The sequence below is a fragment of the Electrophorus electricus genome, chromosome 3 (assembly GCF_041902795.1).
Source record: "Electrophorus electricus isolate QZ-2024a chromosome 3, ASM4190279v1, whole genome shotgun sequence".
In the NCBI taxonomy this organism is placed as follows: Eukaryota; Metazoa; Chordata; class Actinopteri; order Gymnotiformes; family Gymnotidae; genus Electrophorus; species Electrophorus electricus.
Genome location: NC_137499.1, coordinates 38,322,004 through 38,349,450, shown reverse-complemented (window position 1 = coordinate 38,349,450; position 27,447 = coordinate 38,322,004). Strand labels below are relative to the sequence as shown.

Below are 27,447 nucleotides of genomic sequence, written 5' to 3'. Positions count from 1 at the left end.
TTCACTATTTCCACACGGACGCTTGTCATGGGTGAACAATACACACTTTACAATGTAATTTATTTTTTTGCTTATTTTTTGTAAGCTCGCGTTGTTCTTTATATGACTACAAAACAACACGTATAAAGATGCAAAAAATAACGAAATTGCTTAGCCTGGTAGGACAAAGTAAAGTGCATTTGATGTAACGTGTACACTTCTTTATAATAATCAGCTCTGCGGTGCAGAGTGAGGTGCAGATCTTTATTGCAGTTCATGGCATGCATATCAGATGCGTCCACATGGTGTATGCATCTGTTATGTATGCCCTTCTAGTCTGGTTTATATGAATTAGGAAGAAGGGACAGGCAGATTAGTCTACTTGTGAGACCTGAGCTATGTAATAATTTGTCATACTAATTTTAGCATAGTTCTTATAGCTGCGTAGAAAAACAACCATAAGAACAAGAATAACTTTATACTGGATTATTGTACAGCTGTTATACAGTATTCGTTTCACTGTCCCTCTTACGTTTCTGTTGTAGACTAGTCTAGTAACCTAATCGACAAACGTGTCGACATGTCGTGTGAAGGAACAACGGGTAAGTTGGGTTTCTTAGCTAACTGGTAACTTTTTTAAAAAAATTCGCTATGAATTAATGAAATCAATGTGTTGATCCAAGTGTAAAGTTCTCATTTCCTCCCTCTAGATGACCAAATTGGAGAGGCAGTCTTGATCGGGTGAGTCTTCTCTTCTACATCTCGCTCACTTTGAGGCGTATGTGTACTATTACATGATGTATTAGTCATAATAACCTATATAATAATGATGCAAAATTCAAATAAAAACGAACCTCCAAAATCGAAAGTGAAAGTAGCATAATCGTCTACACACCATATAGAAGTCATATGGACTAGTTTGAGCACATTATGAGTTAGTAATCGCCTTCATGACCTTTAGTCACACCTGTCTAGTATTGTCTTAGTTTGTCTTCCTGTCTCTTTGAGGTATGCTAATTAAATTATTGTACAGAGTCCGTTTCACTGTTCCTTTGTCCCATTGTCATTCAGAGTAATAAAGGACCAGGTAAGGCACATAACTTGTGAAGGAAACATCCCCCCACTGCGCCTTCCTGACATGAAACCAATAACCAACGAGAATGATCAGATGTTAGTAGATCAAATCGCAGAGACGATCAGAGTTATTGGTGATCGGCTCGATCAAGATCCAAGATTTAATGAGTAAGTGTTAAGTCTAAGTTAAGTCTGTGTTAAATTTCATATGAAGAGGTGACAAATTAAATTTAGCAGAGTTCACAGCAATAAGCTGTTTGCATGGCACTGAAAAAAAGAGGTAGATCAGTTTGGCATTCTTCAATTTCTCATATGAAAAAATGTAATAGCTACCCTGCACCCAAGAAGAAGAAGTAGTGTGAAAATATCACAATCAGCACACTGACGTGCTATTTATAGAGTTTGGCCTAATAAAAAATGTAACATGTTCCTGAAAGATCTCTGGCCTTTCCCAGACACTCAGGATGTACTGTAACACTCTATCTAATGCTAATTTAAATTAAAAGTACAAGTCTGTGTACTCAAAATATGTATTGTGAGTGAAAATGATCTTTGATGATAGTGCTCTTTGGCAATAAGGAAGAACATCTAAAATCCATTCTATATACTTAAAGTACATAGCTATAATGAAGGTAAATAAAATCCACTACACTGCTATACACAGGAGACCAGTGTAAACCCAGTGAGCCAACCCAAGTGCATAATCGTTAGGAAGCGGGAAAAACCTAAATTTAAAAAAAACAAAACAAAACACACCACCATGCCCAGCAGGGACCTAAAACTAGCTGGATCTGGGTCATTTGAGGGTAACTTACTCTGTGTGCGCGTGTGTATGAATATAACATATTTCATTGTTTGAGTTGCTTTACAAAAGACCAGAACTTACACCTGCAGTTTTCTGTTCCACTGTTCCTCATCTGCCTGTCAGTATGATGGATGGATTGGGACGTGTGGCTGATAAAAGCTGTTTCTGGAAGCTGGTGGAGAATGTCTTCAGCAATGGACAGATTAACTGGGGAAGAATTATTGTGCTGTTCTACTCAGTAGGAAAACTGTCTGCAAAGGTACTGCTTGACAATAGCCTTCAGTACACTGGACTATCTTGCATAATTGTGTGTTTGATTTGCATATGCGTGTGCATGTGTTTAACATGATCATTCCTTGTTACACACAGATGGTCCTAGCGCGATTGCCTGCAGTGGTCTCAGACATACTTTCTTTGTGTCTGGACTTCTTCAGGAGAAAGCTTTTGGACTGGATCTGCAACATGGGAGGATGGGTAAGAAGAATCAGTAACATGACACACATTATCCTATGAAAGTATGTTTGTTACTTTGTGCCCTTTTCAAGGTACTTACAGACAAGTGTCCTATCTATCTATCTATCTATCGATATATATCTATCTATCTATCGATATATATCTATCTATCTATCTATCGATATATATATATATATATATATATATATATATATACACACAAAAAAAAGTCACACTTAAATATTTCAGATCAAACAAATTTAAATATTAGACAAAAGATAACAAGTAAAACAAAATGCAGTTTTTAAATGAAGGTTTTTATTATTAAAGGAAAAACAATTCCAAACCTACATGGCCTTGTGTGAAAAAGTGATTAGGGGGCAAACAACTGGTTGGGCCACCCTTAGCAGCAACTGCAATCAAACGTTTGCGATAACTGGCAATGAGTCTTTTACAGTGCTGTGGAGGAATTTTGGTCCACACATCTTTGCAGAATTGTTGTAATTCGGCCATATTGGAGGGTTTTGGAGCATGAACCGCCTTTTTAAAGGACAGGCCACAGCATCCCAATCGGATTCAGGTTAGGACTTTGACTAGGCCTCTCCAAAGTCTTCCTTTGTTTTTCTTATGCCATTCAGAGGTGGACTTTGTGTGTTTTGGATAATCGTCCTGCTGCAGAACCCAAGTGCGCTTCAGCTTGAGGTCACGAACAGATGGCCGGACATTCTCCTTCAGAATTTTTTGGTAGACAGCAGAATTCATGGTTCCATTTACCACAGCAAGTGTTCCAGGTCCTGAACAGCCCCATCACACTACCACCACCGTATTTTACTGTTGGTGTGATGTTCCTTTTATGCCAGATGTAACAACACCTCCCAAAAAGTTCAACTTTTGTCTCGTCAGTCCACAGAGTATTTTCCCAAAAGGCTTGGGGCTCATCAAGATGTTCTGTCAAAACTGAGATGAGCCTTTATGGTTTTTCTAATATTTAAATTTGTTTGATGATTTGAAACATTTAATTGTGACAAACATGCAAAAAAAAAAAGATATCAGGGAGAGGGCAAACACTTTTTCACACCACTGTGTGTGCATGTATACACACACACACATACGCACGCACACACATTTTTACAGCTATATGCTTGCACTATGCTGGATTTGGTATATGCTGGATTTAATTAAAGATCAGATTTTGTAGCTTTAGACATAATCAGAATAGCATTAACTGGTAACATCAGAAATGCTTATTTACCAACTGTCACAAATGTGACGTTTTCATTCATTATATGTAAAATGTTGTTATAATGTCTGAGTATCATATGTTCATTTTAAAAATGAATGATTTTTAAGGTTTAAGGTTAGCCTACATTTATATGTAGCATTGTTTTCAGGGTTGTTGGTTCTTGTGTTTTGTTACTGCAATTTACTTATTTTAACTTATTTTAATACAAATGAACTGAAATTCTTCATCCTAATCTTACGGTCCCTTTTTTGTTTATTCTCCATATAAAGATTAACAGCATTTCCGAACTGGCCCGTTTCGCCATTGAACAAGTTTCTACTTCCTCCATCAGAACCATCTCGCCTTCTGTAGCACTGGGCCTGGTTTTCATCAGTGGGGTACTTCTGGGAGCGCTCATCAGTTGGAGAATGAACAGAATCAGCTGAGAGAGACAGAAAGACAGCAAGATGGTGGGGGGGTAGAGAGAGAGAGAGCGTGAGTGAGTGAGTGAGTGCATGTGGGAGGGGCTGACAGAGCAGGTGATGGGGTGAGTGGCAGAGGCTGGATGAGGCAGGCTGGCGTGGCTAATGGAAACCGGGTAGAAAGAGTGAAGCAAAGTGAAAGAATGTAACCTCAAGACAAGAACAAGGGATTCCTGTTGGGAATCACATTCGTTTCCTATGGTTGGAGAACGCTGAACACAGTGCCAAACCTACAAATATCCATTTTGCCATATGTCTGTTTTTATATACATTTTAATGTCAATTATTTTATCTTTTTTAATTAACATGATTCAATTTGTGTATTTGGAAAATGTGTGATTCAGAGGAAAGGGTTAGACTGAGTAAGACTTCTTTAATATGTTATACAGTCTTCACAGATCACTATCACATCAGAACCTCTTTGATAACTCTCAGGTATTAAGAATCTTCAACCTCTACCTCATCCTTAAGTAGAGTACTGTACCCTAAAAGATCCTTAAGGGTTTCGTTGGGAGCTCTTGCGTTATACTGAATTGTGACGTGTTATTTTTTTCAGGACAAAAAAAATTGTGCATATGTTCCTGGTGCCCTTGCGATTTTCACAACCAAAAGTAACAATGGTTTACTTATTGTTATGTAAAAACTATTAAATATACACATACATATATACACTCACCGGCCACTTTATTAGGTACAGCTTGCTAGTACCAGGTGGGGCCGCATTTGCCTTCAGAACTGCCTTAATTAAGGAGGTCCAACCTGGTACTAGCAAAATGTACACAAACACACACACGAGACGGCACAACCTCACAAGATCCTCATCACCAGATTACTATTGTCACCTGTGTGTTATTTTTGCTAACGCTACGCTATATATTCTCTGCGGTCCCGTTTATTCCCTACGAAGTATTATCGCTGTTCTATAGCGTGTACTGAGCAATTCCTCGGTGTATATATCTGACTATTACCCTCGCCTCTTTCGTGTTTACAATTGTTGATTATTACGCTATAAATAAAACACGATTTTAAGATGTTACAATAAAACACTTTATTTTCACTTTTGTTATATTGTGTGGATTATTATACCTGGACTGTTGGAGCAGGGTCTAGCTCCACACCTCTTGTGACAGCCTGGGGTCTTTCTTCTCTTAGTGCAGTTATAAAATATAATTCAGAGCTTGGCATGAGTAGCCTCTAAGTGTGCAATGAACAGATGCTGAAATATTCGCATAACTATCAAACCTCTATGTTCAATTACATTTCTAGGTTGAAAAACAATATATTCACGAGGCATATCATTTAAAGCTATAGTATGAATAAAGTGCAAACTTTTTTATTATATGTAGCGTGTCAAACATGGAGCTTATGGCAGTGCAATGCTAAATCATGTTAACAGGAGGCTGGATAAGGAAAGAGGAGCAGAGGTTGATACAGCGTAGAGAGGGAATGTGTAGCAGCGTGATTGCATTAACACAAACAAAAACTAGGGGAAAAAAGGACATTTCCTTTGTTATTTTTACTGTAATACATTTATTTCCCCAAACTAAAGGCAGATCCTAGTTACATGTTGAGAAACAATTTTTCATTTTTAGCCGTTTAGCTCCCTTCACCACCATTCATTGTAGATTTGCTCATGGACGCCACCTGGTGTTTTTTTATATATATAACGGGAGGAATAGGAAGTGGACAGGCTCCTCATAAACTGGTATGCCTGTCCTATGGATATTAATTTCGACATCAGGTGCAGTTTTACCGTTCACGTGTATTCTGTAAGGACCCACCTTGTTCCAGACAGACATACTGTGTCAAATGGTTTTTAAAGTTTTCAGATAATGTGGTTTATGTACATTTGGCAACCGATCTATGACGAAGTAACATGATAAATTTCAAACAATTAAGCCATTATAGTCCTGAAGCCTTGTGTTACAAAAATCCTACCATCATTAATTTTTACATACGCTACGTAGAAAACCGCATACATCTATAGAAAATAGTACTTCTTGGATGTTACCATATCCAAAACTTTAGTACTTCACAGTTAGTAATAGAAAATTATCTGTACGTGAAAATTCGAACATTGGAAACTATTCAGTCCAACAATGATTCCAACATCGAAGGAGGTTTCTGAAGCCAAACCAAATAATACAAAATGGCAGACGCCGACAAAGTGGTTGTCAAATATAAGTATAGTTGGTAATAACATAACTAATAGATTAATGTGACTGTTAGTCTTAATTTATTCTTTTCTATTTTTATTTTTTATTTTTTATTTTTTTGAGCGTGATGGGTACCAAAAACTAAGAAGAGAATGTGCTAAAATATGAATTTGGTTATCTGATTACCATGAGGTAATATTGTTTGAATAGCTGTTAACCTAGCTAGCTACTATAATGTTATATTGGTTAGATTGCTGTAAGATAGCTTCTGTGGATTCTGCTATTAACAATTTTAAATGTCCAAATGCTGCAAACCATTTTGATCTTTGTGTAATTTGTTGTCTTCACATTCCTAAGTTAAGCGTAAGGTTTTAAACCTAAATTGCTATCTGCAATAGCAGGGGTATTTCAGAACACATTTATTAGGGGTACTGCAATTAATTCTTTCAAGACTCTATTTGGCAGGTTCATTTGCACGCTTTGCCCAAAGTTTGTCCCAGAATGCACTGTGTTGAGCTGGGTCTTGTGGCCACCAACAGTGCTTTTTATATTGAATCTTAAGCTCTAACAATAGTAATTAACACAAAAGAGATGAACACAAATTATATTTATGCTTTTCAATCATTAAATGCATATCTGCTCGCAAATTCCTATATTAAGTATAAAAAGACATCAGCATAAGCCTCAGAAATTTAGAATATCAAAGCAACTTATTTGTTTGAATAATGAACTTCTTTGTAGGAGAAGCATCAAAATTAAAATAATGCATATGGAAAATATGAAATGATGAAGACTCTATTTGGCAGGTTCAGGTTCAGGTGTAGAGGCTGTCTAATGTTCTCCACAATGTCCTTTCCTGGATGGAAACCCCTACTATGAAGGCAAATCCTGAGGAAAGGGGGCCCTCTTTTTTCTAGGTTGGGCAGAAGCTCATCTACCACCCAGTTCTCATCCTTTCTACAGTAGGACACAAAAACATCAAAATTATAATGTCTTCCTTTGTTCACTCTAGTGGCCTCCTCCAACCACCCTCGAGCTATGTGGAAAAAGGCCATCATGTAGTCTCCAGATGGAGCAGCACCACCAGCATGAAGAACAGTAGTCCCACAAAAGAGGAAACAAACAGCAGAAACTCTACATCAATTACACAGTGGTCTTGAAAGTATTTGGACAGAAACTTGGTTCCCTCCGCACCTTTACATTGCAGCGTCTCTACTGAATAGCACATAAGAAACACCTGAATATGCTGTCGATATTTTGCCCGTTCAGTCATCCAGCCATTGTCACAGTGACAGTAGAGAAGCGGACGTTCCATGACAAGATATCTAAGGTTATTCAGGGGTTCTAGAAAGCTCTGTTACACTAAACAGATCATCTATTTTCAATACCAATATTTTAAGTGACTGCAGATCTCTGCTTAAATCATGATCCAGCAAATGTACCCAGCAAGAGGAAAATTCCAAGTATTCCAGACTGGACAAGTTGTGGAAAATGACATCAAGATAAGGCTGCAGAGAAAAATCCATGTTTTTAATGACTAGACTCTTCAGGTGGATGAGCTGCTTCAAATCTGTCAAATCCATTTGCGCTGTCTTGTGCCATAATGAGATTTCTAAGTGCTTTAGAGACTTGAGGAACCGAACAGGAAAAGACTGGCCACACAGCATATGATCTGTCAGTACAATTAACTGGACAAGAGATTGAAAAACTGGACCCTCACAATCATGAAAAGTGACAGACTGGCCAGTAACTTGCAGGTTTAGGCCTGCTTTAGGTTTGCTGTCATTGCCTAATATCAGTATTATTGGACTTTTTCAAGAGCTAATGTACAAGTGAGTCAGATTTTCAGGGAAAATTCCAAATAACAAGCTAAGATTGATCTGCATATGTGAAGATTCAATAGATGGATCATTAAAGACTCCCAGTTCTAAATTCTTTAGGGATTTTAAATACATAAATGTTCATTCTTAAATAGCAATCAAATGATTGTCCATAAGTAGGAGATTTTCTAGATTTAACAAGACAAAAAATGTATATTCTGTAAGTTTTGATATTTTGTTCCCAGTCAAGTCTAATGTTTTTAAAAAATCATTATTTTTAAATGAAAAATCCTCAATATACTTAGTATTAGTGTATGACCAGATCAGATACTGAAGCTCTTTCAAGCAACTGAATTGCTTGTGGCTGATATTTCTGAAGTTGTTTGTTTTAAGATCCAGTGACTTTAGTTTAGTGGCACTAATGTGCTGGTTTTCACAAAGTGCCAAACTCCAGGTCTTTCATTATTCTCCCGATTTTCCACTGTCCACTCTACTTTCAATCTAGTGAGATTTCTCAGAGCACCAATGAATGATAAATTAAATGAGTTATTTTGAATCCCTATTGCACTGATGTCAAAGCTTACAAGCATTAAGCAGTTTTCTAGATTGGGCAGAAAGTATTCAGTTACATTCAAGTACGATACTGACAGTGCTGTGGTCAAAAGTTCAGATGCACAGATGCTTTCTAACAGTTCTAAATTGTCAATATCAGTTAACCAAAGATTATCAACTTTTGTAATTTCATTTCTTAAAATTTGAAATGACTTCCAGTCAATTCTTAAATTTGACAATTTCTATTTTAAGGCAGTTTTATCAAACACCGTTACATGATTAAAAAACAGCTTGACATACTCAAGTGTATGAAATTCTTCAACAACAAAAGATGTCCCATTAGTTAATGTGCACTTTGGATGTCCAAGAGTAGTTACAGATAACTGTACAAATAATTCTTTTAGTGAAGATGACAGAAATGTTAGCCTGCACAGCAACTCAGAAAAGTCATGTTTTGTCCAGGATTGTCAGCTGTTCCAATTTCATAAATCCTCTGAAGACATCTACTGCCATTGATGACATTTTGCATTCAAAAAAGTTCACAGTTCTTACATTCTGAAGGTCACTGACAACCTCAAAGGAAAGTGAAAAATTTGAAAAACCCTTGCAATTAAAAAACACGGTTTGGAGACGCAAGAGATTCTTAAAGGCTCCAGGTCAAGTCAGAAAACATGACAGTTAATACTCTTAATAGCGTGACACCTACACGTTGCGGCTCCAGGGTCTCCAGTTCAAGGCAAAACTGACCGTTCTGGGGGTAGGGCTGAAAGTATTCCCTAAGGTGGAACTTATTTTCAGTTGGAGAAATAAGCAGAACATGTAAGTGATATAGGTGCTCCAAGTGTGTGAACGTGTGTGAGATATAGGTGCTCTGTGTGTGTGAGAGAGAGAGAGAGAGAGAGAGAGAGAGAGAGAGAGAGAGAGAGAGAGAGAGAGAGAGAGAGAGAGAGAGAGAGAGAGAGAGAGAGAGAGAGAGAGAGAGAGAGAGAGAGAGAGAGAGAGAGAGAGAGAGAGAGAGAGAGAGAGAGAGATACTCCAGGCAGCACAGTGGCTTGTTGGGTAGCATGTTTACCACTCATTGCTAGGGTCTTGGGTTCACATGAAGTTTCCATGTTCTCCTTCTGTCTGCATGATTTCCTCCCACAGTCCACCATGGTGGTTGGGTCAATTGGTTACTCTAACGTGTCCTGGTGTGAGTGTGAATGACTGTCCACATGCCCAGTGAAGGATGGTGCTCTGTCCTGAGTGTTGTCCTCTCTCCCAGTGATGGATGGTGCTCTGTCCTGAGTGTTGTCCTCTCTCCCAGTGAAGGATGGTGCTCTGTCCTGAGTGTTGTCCTCTCTCCCAGTGATGGATGGTACTCCATCCTCTCTCCCCTTCTCTGTGTCCACTGCAGTCTCCCACGGGCCCATGGTTTCTTGCAGAGAGTATACAACTGTGTGTGACTGGCTGCTGCTTCTAACTGGTGTGTGTGTGTGTGTGTGTGTGTGTGTGTGTGTGTGTGTGGGATAATTAAAAGCAGACTGTTGTAAAGTGTTATTGGGTATGAATAAGTGCTATATAATTGTAACTAATAATAAGTGCGTGTCAGAGAGATAAAGGTGCTCTATGTGTGTGAACTGTGAACTGTATCAGCAGCGCTGTGGGTGTAGCTGAGTGGGCATCTCCCCCAGTGAGTCTGCAACACACTAAAACCCTCCCTGGTCACCGGCTCTACCAGCAGCTCTATCAGGCCAGGGGCGAAAGGCACCTCCAGCTCCACCACCCGGTACAGGGTGGAGTAGGCCCGGCCAATCAGAACCAGTGGGCTGGGCGGCTCCCCAGGGTCCTGCCTGAGGCGCCAGTGGACACAGAAATGGCGGGCGAGCCCAGTCGGGTAGCACCAACACAGCGTGGTGTTGAGCCGGACCTTCGGAGGGCTACCCTCGTCACCGCCCTCCCTCTGCTTCCAAACTACGTCGTACAGGCAGACGCTCTGCACAGAAACTGGCGGCGTGAACAGACTCTCAACATCCAAGACCTGAGCAAACATGCATTTGAAAGCCCTTTAGAATAAGCTTCTCAAAATAGTTACATATGAGTAATTAAGCACAGGAAGCAGCATTTACCATTATCTCTCCAATCCTGCAGCTGAAGTCCAGGTCATGACCTGCGTCGTCTGCAGCTACACACACATACACCTCCCTGAGTGCACAGCCGCTCAGCTCCAGATGAAAGCATCTACGTGCATGCGACGCACACACGCGCGCGCACGCACACACACGGCGGCACAAGAAATGACATTTTATTTTTGGCAGATGTTATCCAGACAGATTCCAAATTCTGCTGCTACTTTTTTTTTTTCTAAATTCTAATCTGGATTGAATAAAAATTCTGTAATGTTCTATCATCATTAGGCATGTACTGTCTTTTAAATCATTTTTAAGTTGTTGGTTAAAAGCATAATCAGTTAGTCATCATAATCAGTTAGACCAGTCAGACCCATCACTGTCTCTCACCTGCTCATCCAACCGTTGTCACTCGTCCGGCCACAGTTCTGAGTGAACTGCTTCACCAGGTCATTATCCTCACTCAACGCAGCTGGAAATACACTACTGTCTAAACAAACACACACACACATTGAGATAACCCCAAAACACACCTTAAAGAAACCCATCACAGAAAGTAATCAAACTACAGCAAACATGATGTTACTGGGTCAACACCTATACCATTATCTGTGTGTATGTGTGTGTGTGTGAGAACGAGAACACTCTTTTAAAAGGTATACATATGTATCCTGGAGAATACATGTGCCAGGAGAAGTTCAAGGTTCACACGCTCCTTGGTGCCCTGCACAAGGTCACTGAGAACTCACAGGGAGCATCAGGAGCTGAGCACAGCGAGGCGTCTATCGTCCGGAGCTCCAGGGACACATTCAGCCCTGCCGACGGCTTGTAGACGAAAGAGACCAGCGTCTTCGCCGCCAGCGGCACGTGCAGAGAAAATATCCTGCAGCAGGAGTCGTGAAGGGAGATGTGTGTGGTCTTGTGCATGCAGAACCCAGCAAGGTAAAGCCAGAGAAGGACAGGGTTGTTTACCGTGCACAGGCTTTGGCCAGTGAGCACGGGATATGGCCCTCCAGCAGCAGAGAGCTCCCCCCAGACCAAGCCTCTGCAGAGCAGCAACGGCTCTTCAGCCTGCCCCCGCCCTCCAGGTTGGTCTCGGCGTACATGGGTTGGATCTCCTGGGCATTTAGATTGAACCAGCTTCCGTCATGTTCCACCTGTACGCACGAACACAGACATAAGAAGCTGCAGACGGCAGCAGTCCAAATGAGTCCCACCTTTTCTTTTCACTCCCTTTCACCAAAGCGCCTCCCTCAACAGACATGTACACTAAGGCTTAGTCTACCCTTCTGTGCACTGCGTGCAAAATAACCAAAAGGAGACTTCCTGAGGAGAAGTCTGCTGATTGGCTAATAGAAGCAGTGTTCCTTTTTGGCGCGGGGACTGTGGTGACTTGTATTTGTGACAGAGCCTTACACATTTCATTTCAAAGTCAAAGTCAGCGCAAAGTTCAGAGAAGAACAAACGAGTTGTAGCCCAGAACCACCAGCAGGGGCCAGCAGGTGGAAGGGTCAGGCGCGTGGACATACCCGCCCTTTCCAGTAGAGACTCCGGCCAAAGCCCTGACAGAAAGAGGAGACGAAGGGCAGAGGGGACACAAGCTGGTGGACATAGAGGTAGTCTGACAGCCGAGCCCAAAACCTGGATGCACAAACACAACGACAGGACCACGCCATGGTATGGAGGGGGTGTGTGTGTGTGTAAGAACATTACTCACATAATCAGATCATAATGTGAATGCACTATTCTGGTGGACCTACTTGTCCTGGTTTTGGTGGAAATCCGCCGTGTCCAGACACTCATACACCCAGCCAGGGGCGAAGATAGCCGCGGAGAGGTTATACTTACGCACCAGTTCCAGAGCCTGAGATAGCAGGGAGAGAAAGCAGCAGGTTTACACCACATAGCAGAACCAGATTCCTCTGTTCACTAGCGTGGCAAAAACACAGTGAAGGAGAAACAGTGCCTAAAAAAATCAGGCTTCCAAATCCGACCGCTTCACCGTTCCAGAGGACCCCTGGGGACTGAAGCGTCCCCCTCACCTTGTTGGTTTCAAACTTCCCTCCAACCACCTCCCCTCGTGCGAACACATCGATCCCGACGTAGATATCAGCCAGGCGGTGCTGCGCTGCCGGGTCTGAGGTCATGACCTGCAGACTGCTCTCTGTCCAGTTGTAGTTGGTGAAGATGCCGTCACAGGCATTGAAAAACACTCTGATGGGTGGAGGGAGAGGTTACTTACTTGTTTTGAAACAAACATTCATAGTCTCATTACAGAGGCTTTCCTGCAGCACAGCAGGGTGAGCCGGCCAGTTGTGGAAACTTACATCATTTGCATTGTGGGATACGAACTGGTGAGTTGGTAATAAAGACTGGGGAGTGTTTATTATGCATATGTATCGCTGGTTCGACTGACATTTCTGCACAATATCTAGAGGAGTTCTACACACCAGTGGTTGTTTGCAAACCCATGCTGTACAGTACAAGTGGAAAGAAAACCGCACTTTCAAACAGAAGCAGCACTATTCATTCTCATCAGTCACACACCTTACACAGTAGTGTATCACAAGAACATAACACACCAAATAACAGACAAACTAACAATGGGTAAAATCAACATACATATTCAGAAATATCAAACATTTTTTTAAAAACTATAATGCTCTTGTAAAATTATCTACTGATGTACAATACAGCAATAAGTTTTCATAGAAATATTAGGTATCATTAGTTGTGATACCTAAATCTAACGTATTTACAGGTTCACTCTCAGGGAGCCACAGTGTGGAGTGAAAACAGGCTGTGTAAATTACTGTTGATTTCATTATTTCTTAGTATACAGAGGCCTAAATCACTCCTAAATCAAGCATTGTTTTATTCCATCCATAATCTGAGCAGCCCCACTCCTACCTGTTCCTGTCGTTAAGCTCATTCTGCCATTTGAGCGAGCCATCGTCCAAGACGCTGTCGTACCAGATCACCAGGCTGTTGTGCATCTGCTTGTGCATCTGCTTGTGCATCTGCTTGTGCATCTGCTTCGTGAGGTAGCACAGGAAGAGCTCCATGTTCCTCACCGCCACGCCCTGCAACCACACAGGGGCGCTCTCAGCACCGCAACTACTTAAGACACTGCTACCGCTGCTGGTGTGTATAAAGGAGGCAGCTGTGTTCACTCACTCTCAGTGGGTTTTCGATGTTTATGAGCCAGCCGTCAAAGCCGTAGCAGTGAGCAATCTGCACAAGCTTATCAGCAACAGCGCGATATGTCTCCTCAGTGGCCAGAAACAGCTCACACACCTTCTCTCCATCATTCCACTCAGTGATGAAGGTGCCTGAGCAAAGAGAGAGAGAGCGAGAGAGAGAAAGCTCAAACTTGTGCCCTCTTCATCATCATCTCACAGATTTTCATGAAGCTGAATGAAAGTCAGTGTTCATTGAACCTTTTAAAACACCTTCACCGTCAGATATCCCATGATCCCAATGGGAGGAGAAGCAAGAAAATCTCTCTGATACAACGAAATGCTTCATAGACGTAAACCACCGAAAAAAAGCCAACGGTAAGAAACCGGTTCACGTGAAGTAGAGCTGGTGACCTACCCATTGAGAGCACACCGTGTTTATGGGCAGCTGTGGTCCACACAGCTGGAGGAATGGTCACCAGGTTGTGGCTGAAGTAGTTAAAGATGTCGATGTATTCCCAGTGATAAAAGACATATGGGTCCTCAACCGTCGTGCCTTGAATGAATCTTAGAACAAAAATCTTGCCATGAACAGACCACTGGTGGCAACCAAACACAAGATACTATAAGAAGACATAAGACAGATCAGACTTTAACTTATGGAATAATGTGAAAACATTATTGTGAAAACTCCATAGGTTTTTTTCCTTTGTGCCCTTACCAGGAATTCTGTCACGTTTACATGACACACTACCGACAGTTCAAGAGCTCTTTTCACACCACCTTTAGGCAAGCCTAGTCTCACCAGAACATCATCCATTGAACAGCCTCTCACACACCTCTCTACAGTACCACGTGCCAGAGATCTCTGAAGGAAGCGCAGAAGTTGAGGCGCTTCTCCATTCCTATAGGCCTGCTGTTTTACAGGTGAACGTGCTGTGCAGAATGCCACAAAGCATCCACTTTGTAGTTATTGGTTATAATCACAGCTAACAAGAAACATTTAACACAAAGTCCCTTACAGCACTTTAATGTTAATTTCAACCAGAGAGAAGCAGTCACTCATAATGAAGATCCCAGTGTTAGACCTGAGGAAATAAGCCAAGCGTAGGTGTGACGTTGTCGCATGTCAAACAAGTTTGGGGAGCGAGGCGCAAGTGCAGAGAACATGGTTTATTAAACAAAAATCAAAGAGGCCAACACAAAAGTAAATGAAAGGAAATACTCTGGAAGCAGGTAAACCTTGCGTGACGGAGCACAGAGTTAGTCTGTCGTCGGACTATGGTGGAGGGCCTGGGATGGGGGACTGTGGAAACAATTAAGGAAACAGGTGACTAGGTGATTGGGATTTGAAAAGTGATGATCGTTTGTCGTGATGATTAAGGTATGCGGTGATGGGGGACGGTGGTGATGGAGAGGTGTGTTGAAGGGGGAGTGTTGTGATGTGGGGGGGTGTGGTGATGTGCGGGTGCTGATGGAGAGGGTGTGGTGAAGGGGGAGTGTTGTGATGTGGGGGGGTGTGGTGATGTGGGGGGGTGTGGTGATGTGCGGGTGCTGATGGAGAGGGTGTGGTGATGGAGAGGTGTGGTGAAGGGGGAGTGTTGTGATGTGGGGGGGTGTGGTGATGTGGGGGGGTGTGGTGATGTGCGGGTGCTGATGGAGAGGGTGTGGTGATGGAGAGGTGTGGTGAAGGGGGAGTGTTGTGATGTGGGGGGGTGTGGTGATGTGCGGGTGCTGATGGAGAGGGTGTGGTGAAGGGGGAGTGTTGTGATGTGGGGTGGGTGATGTGTGTGGTGATGTGCGGGTGCTGATGGAGAGGGTGTGGTGAAGGGGGAGTGTTGTGATGTGGGGGGGTGTGGTGATGTGGGGGGGTGTGGTGATGTGCGGGTGCTGATGGAGAGGGTGTGGTGATGGAGAGGTGTGGTGAAGGGGGAGTGTTGTGATGTGGGGGGGTGTGGTGATGTGGGGGGTTGTGGTGATGTGCGGGTGCTGATGGAGAGGGTGTGGTGATGGAGAGGTGTGGTGAAGGGGGAGTGTTGTGACGTGGGGGGGTGTGGTGATGTGCGGGTGCTGATGGAGAGGGTGTGGTAAAGGGGGTGCTGTGTGATTGGTGGACATGTGGGAGCTGGTCCTGCTGGGTGAAGACTAGAGTCTGACACTGCAGTGTCTTTGAAAATCACTGACAAGTTAAAAGTACAGAAGTGAAAAGAGATAATGATCCATCATCCAAACAGCCTCCTGATAGAGTAGTAGTACCTGTCCTCCAGGTACCCGCCCTTCATATCGTGGCAGACGAGCGTTCTCCTGGGGTTGGAGGCCAGGGGCAGCCGTCTACTGCTCACAGGTACAGTGGCCACATTGAAGGGGCTCGCCTCGCTGAGTTGCCATGACAACAATTCGGCTAGAGTTTTCAGGCTGGAGCTGATGGGTTCTGTTGTGTTCGGGTCATAGTGCTGTGCTGTCAGATGGACAGGATAGTTAGGCTTCAATAGACAAACATGTTTGGACAAAACTGCACTAAAAGCATTTTTATATGTATTCTTACATAGTATTTTTTATAAAGTTTCTTTCCAGAAGTGTTGACTATGCAACAGAAGCAATGTTATAGTTTTTAAGACACTCTACACCAAATGTTGTGTAGTGCAGGGGTAGGAAGGCATGCAGAGTTCAGGTGAGTTTTGGGGAGGTTTGGTACCTGATAGCAGAGACCTCTCGTAGTTTATCACTTGATGGCCACTTTTCATCTTCTTAAACTGCCCTAAGCATCGCTCAGAACTGTCCATAAGAATAAAATAATAAGCTTTAATGTTTAAAGACGGCTTACTAAGTGATTTACAGAAAGAAATAACAAAAATAAATTAAAAGTAAGATTAAATATAAGTGAAAGAACAAGTGCATATTAAACACAGATTCATAAAAATATATATATAACAGCAGAAAAGTGCAGAAGTCACATAAAACATTAAATTAGGTGGCATGTTACTTATAAACTTATATAAACAGGAAGTCTAGATCATCTGGAGCCCTCGGGTTACTGGGAGAGGAATCCCACAGCTGAGGGCCGCAGTAACAACAGGGCTGCTTCACCTCTCTGTAGTCAGGAAGCAGGTAGATCTGCTCTTTCCTAATATCTAATAATCAATTCATTGGGGTATACTAGGAAAAACATTACGGAATTTGATTATCATTAAGCTAAACATCTATTCTGAACGGCACAAGGAGCATATATTAGCTGTCTGAACAAATATATTCTATTTCATTCTCAGACGTCACAACATGTCATATTAATACTTGTGTTAAAGCTAATATCGCTACCAAAAAGGAACACCCAGGTTTTCTGACACAATTTTCTGATCGTCTTAAGTTCACCCTTTCCAGTAGCAAGGAATTCAGTTGTGTTTTGTGTATGCTGCAGTGCTGCTCACTTGTTTTCTACTGGTGGTAAGCATCTACACTGGTTATTTAAGATGCACAAGATGCGTTCATCAGCTGACTGACTGTAGCAAAGAGGAATTCAGGTTTACGTTTGGCTTGAAACGTACCATTTCAAACTGACAGTTTGAAGTTTTTCCCCGTTTGAATAAAACTATTTTTAATCCAGTTCCTTCCCATATACGAGATGGTTGCTACTTTATGTCGCATTGCAGAGCTCAACGCCACGTACCTGCCGTACGGGGAAATGACAAGCAAGCATGTGCTCGATAACGAGCAGCTGTCTAGCGACCTCTGCAAGGACCCAGACATGAGACCGGGCACTTCGCTATCGATGACTTACTCAGTCTGGGTTTCGCCGATCTTTTCGTCTGAATCACCAGAACTATCCGCTATTTTTCTTTTCTTGTCAACGCCGGCGGCGCGATCTTTCTCGACGGCCGAGACACCGTCCATCATAAACAAGTGTGTCCTTGCAGCTACGGAATACAGATTTTAGGAGAAGGTTTCTCAACGACGTGAGACAGAGCTGAACGCGCTGGTTTCCGGTGTTGCACGCGATTTTGTCCGTCCTCAGATCCCCGGCACATTCAACTAACGGAAGTCTCGCAAATGCAGAACGGAAACGTTCCCGGTGGACGGAGTGTCTGTCAGCACAACGCTCTCCACCAGGGGGCGCTGTTAGCACTCACACGGCTTTGCTGCTTCGCATCAATGACAGGGTGTGGTTGCTATGTGAGGGTTGAAAGTACCAATTATTAAATGATGAAAACGAATCTGATAGAAATGCATATGAATCAAAATTTGATTCAATAAAATGAATGTGAACCGAAATTGTGAGTGATTAATAGCTATTTGATATGACCAAATCAACTGTTATTTGATTAAAACAGTGTTGATATCACGTTATATTATATTATTAATCCGGGGTGGCGGTTACATGAGGTGGAAATAACATGTTTGATGAAAACATGGATTATTAAAATGGATGCGAACTGAAAACTACAGAGGTGTATTATTAAATTACTGGAGTCACTTCTGGTGTCTTGGGTATCGTTGAATCCAAGACATTTTTGTTAATGGCCTCATTTTAGCATTGTTGATTTTTATTATTTGCCTTATTTATCGTTTGACGTTAGTCGCTTTTGTTACTTGCCCAATTTATCGTTTAACTCAAGCGATGTTTGTTACATCCGCCGGTGATAAAAGATAAATGTGAACCGTAACTTCCTGCTTTCGGGTCAAATGTGTATTCTTATTTTAACAGTCTTTTGAAGCGGGAAGGCTTATGTGTTACATTTCCTAGTCTGTAAGTCACTACTGGTACAAACAGGCCTTTCTGGTAGACAAGTAAAATGTTATCACTTTTAGCACTATGTTTGGAAATATACAGGAAATGTTTTTTGCGTGAGTGCACAGTATACCTTGGAGATATGTTTGGTGCATGCAAAACAACATAACTAGAGACTTAAAAAATACTTTACTTTTAATCTGTAATCCCTTCCTTGTTAAATAACAGTAGATATAGTTAATAATGCATCTGTATCAGTCAAAGAGCAGCAATTGTTTTCCATTGTTTGGGACCAAGTTGACCCTGTTCTTGTTTTGAGAGGTGTACCACAGAAGCAGAAGTGGAAAGATGAAACTCAGTGTAGAAGTGAGCCTTTATTCATTTGATTTTTGAGACACACACACCTTTAGCAATAAAATTTCACACAGTCTACTGAACAGGCCATGATGTAGCCTGCAGCTCAGAGTTGAAGGATCAACAGAAAGCAGACCATGTACACATCCCTCCTCATCTCTCTATCTCTCTGCCCCTCCACCGCTCTCTCTCTCTCTCTCATCATTTCTCCCTTTCTGTCTCTCTCTCCCTCTCCATACGTATTTGCAGATTTCCCACAGGATGGTAAAAGACACTCCCGAGTGAAGCTGGTTGCTTCTTGCATATTGCCAGGAGATACACGCTTTCATAATGATCAATTCCCCCACTGTAGGCTAGTGATGTGTTCATGCCACTCCTACAGCATTCTCTAGTCACATACTGGCAACCATTCTTATGTTGTAATACTGTTCTTAAAAAGTAGCCTACAATAACAGTAATCTTCTTTTATGTGTGGCTATTACACCACGTACAAAATTCTTGGCAAATATTCATTAGGCAATTAAATACCAAGATGTGGTATTTAAAAAGCAATAGGAAAGACCAAATAACTGCAACGGAAATCCAATACATCTCTTTGGCAGTGATTCTAAATGATGCCATTATATAATTATATAATGTTCTATACTATTAGTCTTTTTTCCTTCACTGGCTATACCTCTGTATAGACACAGCAGGTAATTTTAGCTGTGATTGGTTTATGACAGAGAATGCTGAGTCATTAATATCTCATGACATTTCCTGTTTGCCTGCTCTGTCTAATCAGTTGCATTATATTACACCATAGTCCAGATTTAAAGGTTCATTATCTGTTTAGTTCATGGGTCAGCACATGAACTTGAAATTGTATTTATTTCATACAATGAAAAAAGACATATTTTGCCTTATTATTACTTACATAATGTAATTGTATTTATTTAATTTAAGCAAATTTAGGTGGTCCAAATCTGTACACTGTAATCATTGTTCCAATAGCACACAATGTTCACTTCAGGTTAGCTGAGCATGTAGTGCAGAATGTGTGCGTGAGCTCAGGGACGAGTCTCCTGACACCATCCTCAATGCTCCGTTTGTCCTGGAGCTACCTGTGGATGTGCCACGGAAAACGTAGACACCATTCCTGCCGAGTTCAGGGCTCTGGCACAGCTCCTCCCCTGCGCGGGCTGTTTGGCACCACCACCATAGATGTGTTCCACTGCGCTTAACATCAACCGCCTGATTCCACAGTGTGAATTCTGTCCACATTGGAAACCAGAACAGGCACAGCACAGTCTCAATGTGGGATGCAGGGTCTCTCCTCTACCATGTATTATATACAAATGCCTGTGTAATAATAATTATAATAACATTATTTAAGAAAGAGAAAACATGAGAATAATGGGCTATATAAAACAGATGAAAGATTGCATTTTATGGTGACAGTTATGTCATTTTAATAAAATAGCTCAATGTACAAAATTAAGTCACAGTCCCAAGATTCTTAGAAACAAGACTGCAGTGCTTTTATGAGTTGAACAAGATATGGTGATGCTAGACTTAGTATTTAGAGTTTGTAATCAGCGTAGTACATAACAAGAAACAACAGGAATTGAACAATACGAATAATATGCTGTCTTTCCTTTCCTGGTGCAGACATCAGCTGTGATTGCCTACAGCAGGGCAGCCATGATAAAGTTATGAAAGCAACTTCTTTCTCAGAGTCAAGGAAGGCAGCATGCATTTTATTCTGAATGTTTCTTAAATTTTAAAATTAGAGATGTTACTTATATTCATTTATATGCTGATGAACATTTAAAGACCAGCATCAAAGGTTGCACTTATGTGCATAACAGTTTTTAGTTCTTAGATACCTGTCCATCCTGACTGCAGACAGTGTCATTTGCTCAGTGTGGTCAAATCCCAGCGTGTCAACATGTCACCATTACATCTTACACCCCTACAGATGCCTCTTCAGAGTTAGTGAGGTCTGTTTCACTTCATCAGTCGCTTCACTTCATCATTTCACTTCATCATTCGCTTCTCAGAGATTATGGGATGTGTGTGAGTGGACAACACTGAGATGCAGGATGTATTGTATTTTCAAGAGGACGGGTTGTGTCTTAAATAGCTTACCTCTAAACGTAACACTGAACATTAAGTATGTTCTCACTGCAAAAATTGCGTAATCTAGTGTGCTTAAAAGAACCCGTACGCTCTACCAGTGTGTCATAGAGGACACTTTGTCACACACTTTCTAGCCAATCATGCACCACAGAAAGGGAGAGTGGTCAAAAGATGTATATATAGAGAAAAATAAACTCAGCATACTCAGCAAGTACTTAAATGAACTCTAGCTGCATCTGCAAAAATGAGAAACTCTCTGTATTTATCTCTCTGTATTTATCTTTTATTCTCATATTTACTAGGTTGAAGTCAATTTAAACAAGTTAGTCTGTCTAGATATACAATGTTTGAAATGTATCAGCTAAGTTTGGCAAGGTTATCCAGTGCAGTACTGTCTTGTGCATGCCACATCCCATAAGCACATAGTAGTGGTATGGAATATAATCACACACATCATCATACTGTTAGAAATATTCACGTACTTTCATATTTTTCATATATAGATTAGTGAGGTGTATATATTTAAAAAAAACCAAACAGGGCATAGTAATTGGTTCCAGACACGGTGGTGAGGTGGGGACAAGGGAGATATGTCTGGTGGTCCCATCTGTCTGGTGGTCAGAAACGTTCTCATAAACCAACAACAACTGAACCAATTGTTTTACCTCTCACGAGGTTTACATTTTTATAAAACAAAACACTACCTAAAAGGGGAGAAAACAAAATATGCAATAATTAAACTACTACAGATCCGAGACTACCGAATGGTACGCCAAGCGTCTCCGCAGCAAAGGGGAAACTTGGTAAAGCAGTACGTGCAGGATGTCAATCGCCGAACCTTCTTTGGAAATATGCACCGAAAATGCAAAAAGAGGAACTGGCAGTGTCATCATCCGAACGCACGCTTATACTGGGTGGACCCTAGGACCCAGGTGAGTCGCTGTGAGGTGCGCTCTCGCCACACTCACGCCTGTCATGTCATACGTGCCGCGGAAAACGCGCAACAAGAGCACCGCTGGACCTTCACGTACGCAGCATCTCCTCCAGAGCATCCCTCGGTAAGCGTCTCTTACGGCATATTGTAAAAACAGCTGAGGACTGACGACAGAAAACTCTATATGTTGGGATGGAAAGAGAGAAATAGAAATGTTATTGGTGATCACTAGATCAATAATCACTAGACTATTAAAAATATTATTATTAACTCATGATTTTACTGGTCCGAATCTTCATTTGGACAAGTTATCAGTTAACCGAGATGTGTAGAAGGTAACCGTGATCTGAAATAGTTTAATGGCTTCGTTCGAGATGGATGACTTTGGACATGGACATCCGCGTCTCCCGGTCTCGACTGCCCACCGGTGACTGGAGGCCCTTGGAATTTATGTTATCTACATGGGTCATTGTGATAGACCTGGAACAAGTCGATTTCTTTCGGGATTAAAACGCTTTGGTTCAATTCGCGGACATGCCGGTTAGCCCCGCACGCATCTACCCTGTCGGATATTGCAAGTGGCTTTCCAAGTCATCGTGACGTGACGCAAAGTGAGTCGGCTTAGTTTCAAAAAAAAAAAAAAAAAAAAGCGCATCCGGAAGGCATTTAGAAACCGGCCCGACGCGGTTCGGGACATGAAGCAACGGCAGAATGAGATCACGGGGTAGCTGAGTGATGGTTAGGAAGCCTTTTCACCAGCGGGCACTCGGGTCCATCAGTGCTTGACTTCAGCGCGCATCAACCGCATGGTAAATTTACCCATGGGGGTCATCAGGTTAAGCATTTATGAGAAACGACTCTTATTTGGGGGGTATTTTGTTTAGCTACTGTATTTCATTTGCCTCATTAGGCCTACATATGTTACAAGCTACACAGCCTATGAAACTAATGGCAAAAATGGTATAACAAGAATTAAAAAATTAAATTAAATTAAAATAATAATAATAATAATACGAAGAAGAGAAAATAAACAGTGCGTCTACTAATACAATTGATACATTAAAAATAAGTAAAATGTCATAAAAATTAAAATAGTACCCCGGGTTAGAGGTAGTACCCACTACCCAATCACACTTATTAACTAAATGGTGTCCTCTAAAGATGGGGATATACCTGACGCTTTGTCACCAGCGCTTCCGGTCGTGCGGTGTTGTCGCGTCGGTGCGACGCTTGGTGCGAGCCAAACGCTTCAGATTTTCGTTCACGTTCACGGGTATGTCTTTGCACTGCCACCTGTAGTTGTGGAGAATACCGCAAGGACGAAAGCTCTGCTATAGAAGCATACGCTCGCCTCAGATCTGTACGCTGGGCACGCAGAAATGCGCACATCCATGCCGCAAAAGTACAAAGCCTGAGTTAGCGCCAAGTTACAAAAGTCTAGAGGTGCATGGTGACTAATTTGAATGTATGCAAAAAATGTCAAGCAGGCCACATTGTTCACCCTGCACTTCGTTCCATTTGCAGGTATTATAAGGTAGGATAATAGTAAGGACTGTTGATAAGACAGATCTTATTTAGATGGTTCTATTCACACAGAGTGAACGGAATTGCTCATTATATCACCACATCAGGCGAAGCTGCTGTAAACTGCGTAATTCATAAGTATGTACTCATGTGAGAAATGTCCGTTGTAACGAGCTGCTCTAAATTTCCATGCACGCACTTTTTTTTTAAATTATTTTCAAGGGGACAGTGAGAAGCAGAAGTGCGTCATGGGAGGAGTAGCGTTAGACGACGGCCCAAGCGGCGTGAACGCCCCCGACGGCGGCTGGGGTTGGGCTGTCCTCTTCGGCTGCTTCGTCATCACCGGCTTCTCGTACGCGTTCCCCAAAGCCGTCAGCGTCTTCGTCAAAGAGCTCATGAGAGAGTTCGGCGTTGGCTACAGGGACACGGCCTGGGTCTCCTCAATTATACTCGCCATGCTTTATGGCAGCGGTACGTTGAGCTGTCAGTGAAAACAACACCGACTAGCATCATCAGGAACAATAAATATCTAAATAGCCTGCTGCCATCTACTGGCTGAGAACATGCTTAGATCAACTCACTAGTCAACTCACTAGTCTATAGCCAGCCACTGACACCAAAATAACTTTGCACTAGGCCTGAATGTAACCATCACAGTGTGTTTGTGTCTCTTTATGCCAGGCCCCTTATGCAGCGTGCTAGTGAATCGGTTTGGGTGTCGCCCTGTTATGATGGTAGGGGGCATCTTTGCATCTACGGGGATGATCTTGGCAGCGTTTTCCACCAACATCATACACATCTACTTATGTACTGGAGTAATAACAGGTGAGTACTACAGCTCAGTGTGGTCATATATGGACCATGGACGTGTTGCCATGTGCATGGTCCACGTCAGCATGCAAACTGAGGTGAGATCTCGCGATTGCAGGTCTTGGCTTGGCCCTGAACTTCCAGCCTTCCCTCATCATGCTGAACCGATACTTCAGTGAGAAGCGCCCCCTAGCAAACGGCCTGGCTGCTGCAGGAAGCCCCGTAGCCCTGTGCTGCCTGTCGCCACTGGGGCAGGTCCTCCAGTACTACTATGGCTGGCGGGGAGGCTTCCTCATCCTTGGGGGGATACTGCTCAACTGCTGTGCCTGTGGGGCTCTCATGAGACCGCTCACCGCCCCAAAGAAAGCAGACACTCCTGGGCATGAGGACTCGCAGGAGCCTGCCCCAAAGGCCAAGGCCAAGGTCCAGCTTCTGGACTTCAGCGTGTTCAGGGACCGGGGCTTCGTCATCTACACCGTGGCCGCCTCCATTATGGTGCTGGGTCTGTTCGTGCCCCCTCTGTTCGTGGTGAGTTACGCCAAGGAGCTGGGCAACGAGGACACCAAGTCCGCCCTGCTACTCGCAATACTGGGCTTGGTTGACATTTTCGCTCGGCCCACGTGCGGCATCATCGCCGGCCTGAAGTGGGTCCGCCCGCACTGCGTCTACCTCTTCAGCTTTGCCCTCGTTTTCAACGGCATCACAGACCTCATAGGCTCCCAGTCTAAAGACTATGCGTCTCTCGTGGTCTTCTGCATCTTCTTCGGCATCTCCTACGGGATGGTGGGAGCGCTGCAGTTCGAGGTTCTCATGGCCATCGTGGGCACGCAGAAGTTCTCCAGCGCCATTGGACTGGTGCTTCTCATGGAGGCCATAGCTGTGCTAGTCGGACCGCCTTCAGCGGGTGAGCAGCCAAGATCTTAACATTTAAAACATCTGATTGTGTGTCAGCATAAGGATTTTAATGCATGCTTAATTACTAATTAGTAACTTTTATTATTAAAGATTTTAGATGTTATAGATTAGTAATTTTTAATCCAGCACAGTCCAGGACCTACAAAGTCCACATACACATACTGATATAAGCCTCAGCCAGGTAATGAGCTTGCTTTTTTTTGTGTCTTTTTTGCTCTTTTCTTTCAGGTCAACTCCTGGACTACACCAAGAACTACATGTTTGTGTTCCTACTGGCTGGGACTGAGGTGGTGCTCTCCGCCTTTGTGTTAGCGATATGCAACTTCCTGTTCATCAAGAAGAAGCCAGCGCAGACAGAGGCCGCTCTGGAGGCAGGGCAGACAGCCGCAGAGCTGGAGCACCTCAGTAAGACCTCCAGAGAGGAGCCACAGCGGGCCAACGGCGACACGGAAAACCAGGAAGAGCAGAGGAGAAGCATGGCCCAAGACGACCCAGAAGGCTCCACCCCAACGGAAGCATTCCAGCAAGACAGACATGCCCAGAACGGTGCCGTTAGTTCGAATCCTGAAACCAACCTTTGAGAGAGAAGGCAGATTATTCCAACAGCTGGGCAGAAGGAGAGCCAAGGACATTCCTGTTTAAGAAGAGGTTGATGAGATCCAAGTCACAGCAATAGGCTTCCCTTGGTATTAAAGTGTGCTTTGTCTAGTTATTGCCTCAGTCTGTAGTGTGTCAGGATACTTCAAACACAACTGGACTTGTGAAGACTGGCTTGCCCAGGGCGCACATTACACTGCCAAACAAGAGAAACATGACTGAAGAAACTACACAGGTACCGACACGAAGGAACCATAAATGCATCACAGCATTAATGTTCTAAGCCTTCCAAAAACCAAAAACAAAACAATACACACACAACTCTGGCCATATACAGTAAAAGGTGATAGATATGCTTTGTCTGTGTAGTTTTCTGTCGGTGTTCGTTACAGAGCTCTGTATTCAGACGTCATGTCCATAGAATCAATGTTTTGAGTTAAAGCTCAGAGATCGTTAGCGTGGCATTCCAGAAGTACAGGGCATTCCAAAATCCAGTCTGATGGGTGCATTTTGACTTGTTTTTCCAGAACAGCATAATGTACAGTGACATGTACTTTTGTTTTTTTAAGATTTTGTTTCCATTTTTCAATTGTCTCTTCCAGTAGATTGGCAGGAATCTTGTATCTTCCAGTTAAGCGTGAGATTTTTATAGAGGTTGTTATATTTGTTATAGGTTTTTAAATACTTGTTAAATTAATATTTTATTTCCTTAGCTGTCCTGTCATGAGAAGCTATTGTACTTTTGCTGCTATCTGGTTGAAGTTCTGTTGTGAGCATTTTTTTTTTAGTGGCGAGCCAGAGTCTGTTGGGTCCGACCATGCATGAACTGGCAAGCAAGCATACTGGGGAATATTCAGAGGTCACAAGGCACCAAAAATTTCTAAATTTATCCAATAAATTATCAAGAGATTAAATGAGAACCTCTGTCAGAAGAGACTGCCGTAGACCCTATTATGTGCGTTTTACAGGGAGCAAGTGTCAGTAACTAGAGGCGATATCAGCCTAAGGCAGAACTCCGCAATACAAACTACATGCAATATTAATGCAGTTTCTTTGTGGTCAGTGTCCTGTTAATTCCACGGATGATGACACATTATGCATCACTTCACCCAGAGCAATGCCTTGCTGCAGTCTGTGAGAAATAAGACACCATCTTCCAAGTGTGTGACGCTATTTCAGGGAGCTTAGCAAGAAATGAAATTGAAAACAGAACTACAACAAGAGTTTCTGAGCATTGGAGAATTTATGTACCTGTTTTCAGATGTGTATAGTATTCTATGCTGGATATTAATTTATTATTTTTCTAAAATTCAGTTTATATTTTTAAGACGTACCTCTGAGTTCTGCTGTTAAAACAAATATATAGAAAGCTTGCCAAGTGTACAATTACATTCTGTGCTTATGTGCAACAAATGATGGCTAAAATAGTAAAACTGCTCTTTTGCAATAAACTTCCATCAAGCTGATTGCTCTTCACAGCACACTCACTTATAGTATTTATGAATCACTATATAAATCCAATTGAACATAAGTCACAAAGCCACATTGACCAACAGCTACAAAAGCTGGACAACTGTCACCTAACAGCCACTGTGTGGACGGCAGCCACTGATGCAGAGAATCACGGAATAAAAAAATA

The 27,447-nt window shown here is 42.4% G+C and overlaps 4 protein-coding genes and 1 long non-coding RNA gene across 8 annotated transcripts; 2 read left to right on the top strand and 3 right to left on the bottom strand.

Moving 5' to 3' along the window:
* Positions 1 to 33: 33 nt before the first annotated feature.
* baxb (BCL2 associated X, apoptosis regulator b) lies at positions 34 to 5,072 on the top strand. 3 transcript variants are annotated; one of them, XM_027014713.3, is made up of 7 exons: positions 34 to 54; positions 525 to 581; positions 690 to 720; positions 1,051 to 1,221; positions 1,982 to 2,117; positions 2,228 to 2,332; positions 3,824 to 5,072. In XM_027014713.3, the coding sequence occupies exons 2-7, from the start codon at positions 560 to 562 to the stop codon at positions 3,977 to 3,979; spliced, it is 621 nt and encodes a 206-aa protein (XP_026870514.3). In that variant the 5' UTR covers positions 34 to 54; positions 525 to 559; the 3' UTR covers positions 3,980 to 5,072. The 3 variants fall into 3 exon arrangements, with proteins under 3 accessions (XP_026870514.3, XP_026870511.3, XP_026870512.3); XM_027014711.3 differs by lacking the exon at positions 34 to 54 and adding an exon at positions 264 to 379; XM_027014710.3 differs by lacking the exon at positions 34 to 54 and having other exon boundaries at positions 263 to 581.
* A 1,769-nt stretch (positions 5,073 to 6,841) lies between these two features.
* On the bottom strand, positions 6,842 to 9,515 carry LOC145657055 (toll-like receptor 12). Its single transcript, XM_081711480.1, is given in 3 exon segments — positions 6,842 to 7,240; positions 7,243 to 7,523; positions 7,525 to 9,515. Coding segments are annotated over 3 exon segments (909 nt in total). The 5' UTR covers positions 7,839 to 9,515; the 3' UTR covers positions 6,842 to 6,926.
* Positions 9,516 to 9,671: 156 nt separating this feature from the next.
* On the bottom strand, positions 9,672 to 18,062 carry engase (endo-beta-N-acetylglucosaminidase). Its single transcript, XM_027014742.3, has 14 exons — positions 17,606 to 18,062; positions 16,526 to 16,605; positions 16,087 to 16,288; positions 14,249 to 14,397; positions 13,829 to 13,983; positions 13,562 to 13,734; positions 12,694 to 12,865; positions 12,412 to 12,515; positions 12,181 to 12,292; positions 11,624 to 11,808; positions 11,401 to 11,534; positions 11,042 to 11,141; positions 10,652 to 10,763; positions 9,672 to 10,563 (listed from the first exon to the last, which is right to left on the bottom strand). Exons 1-14 carry the CDS (start codon positions 17,719 to 17,721, stop codon positions 10,150 to 10,152), a joined length of 2,208 nt encoding a protein of 735 aa, XP_026870543.3. The 5' UTR covers positions 17,722 to 18,062; the 3' UTR covers positions 9,672 to 10,149.
* Positions 18,063 to 18,993: 931 nt separating this feature from the next.
* On the bottom strand, positions 18,994 to 23,739 carry LOC145657054 (uncharacterized). Its single transcript, XR_014122881.1, has 3 exons — positions 23,136 to 23,739; positions 20,776 to 22,142; positions 18,994 to 20,160 (listed from the first exon to the last, which is right to left on the bottom strand). It is a non-coding gene; the product is annotated as an uncharacterized LOC145657054 (long non-coding RNA).
* Positions 21,950 to 27,274, top strand: slc16a3a (solute carrier family 16 member 3a). 2 transcript variants are annotated; one of them, XM_027014736.3, is made up of 5 exons: positions 21,950 to 22,086; positions 23,709 to 23,957; positions 24,168 to 24,311; positions 24,415 to 25,200; positions 25,440 to 27,274. In XM_027014736.3, exons 2-5 carry the CDS (start codon positions 23,735 to 23,737, stop codon positions 25,790 to 25,792), a joined length of 1,506 nt encoding a protein of 501 aa, XP_026870537.2. In that variant the 5' UTR covers positions 21,950 to 22,086; positions 23,709 to 23,734; the 3' UTR covers positions 25,793 to 27,274. The 2 variants fall into 2 exon arrangements, with proteins under 2 accessions (XP_026870537.2, XP_035388508.1); XM_035532615.2 differs by having other exon boundaries at positions 22,029 to 22,771.
* Positions 27,275 to 27,447: the final 173 nt, after the last annotated feature.

Bases quoted from the DNA above. Each gene is read 5' to 3' on its own strand.
- baxb (XM_027014713.3), top strand. From the start codon at position 560: ATGTCGTGTGAAGGAACAACGG. The intron at 1,222-1,981 runs GTAAGTGTTAAG...TCTGCCTGTCAG, and splicing joins CAAGATCCAAGATTTAATGA to TATGATGGATGGATTGGGAC. The intron at 2,118-2,227 runs GTACTGCTTGAC...TGTTACACACAG, and splicing joins TAGGAAAACTGTCTGCAAAG to ATGGTCCTAGCGCGATTGCC.
- slc16a3a (XM_027014736.3), top strand. From the start codon at position 23,735: ATGGGAGGAGTAGCGTTAGACGACGGCCCAAGCGGCGTGAACGCCCCC. The intron at 24,312-24,414 runs GTGAGTACTACA...TCGCGATTGCAG, and splicing joins ATGTACTGGAGTAATAACAG to GTCTTGGCTTGGCCCTGAAC. The intron at 25,201-25,439 runs GTGAGCAGCCAA...CTTTTCTTTCAG, and splicing joins AGTCGGACCGCCTTCAGCGG to GTCAACTCCTGGACTACACC.
- engase (XM_027014742.3), bottom strand. From the start codon at position 17,721: ATGATGGACGGTGTCTCGGCCGTCGAGAAAGATCGCGCCGCCGGCGTT. The intron at 14,398-16,086 runs GTACTACTACTC...TTTTGTTCTAAG, and splicing joins GGCGGGTACCTGGAGGACAG to ATTCATTCAAGGCACGACGG. The intron at 13,984-14,248 runs GTAGGTCACCAG...CTCTTTGCTCAG, and splicing joins ACACGGTGTGCTCTCAATGG to GCACCTTCATCACTGAGTGG.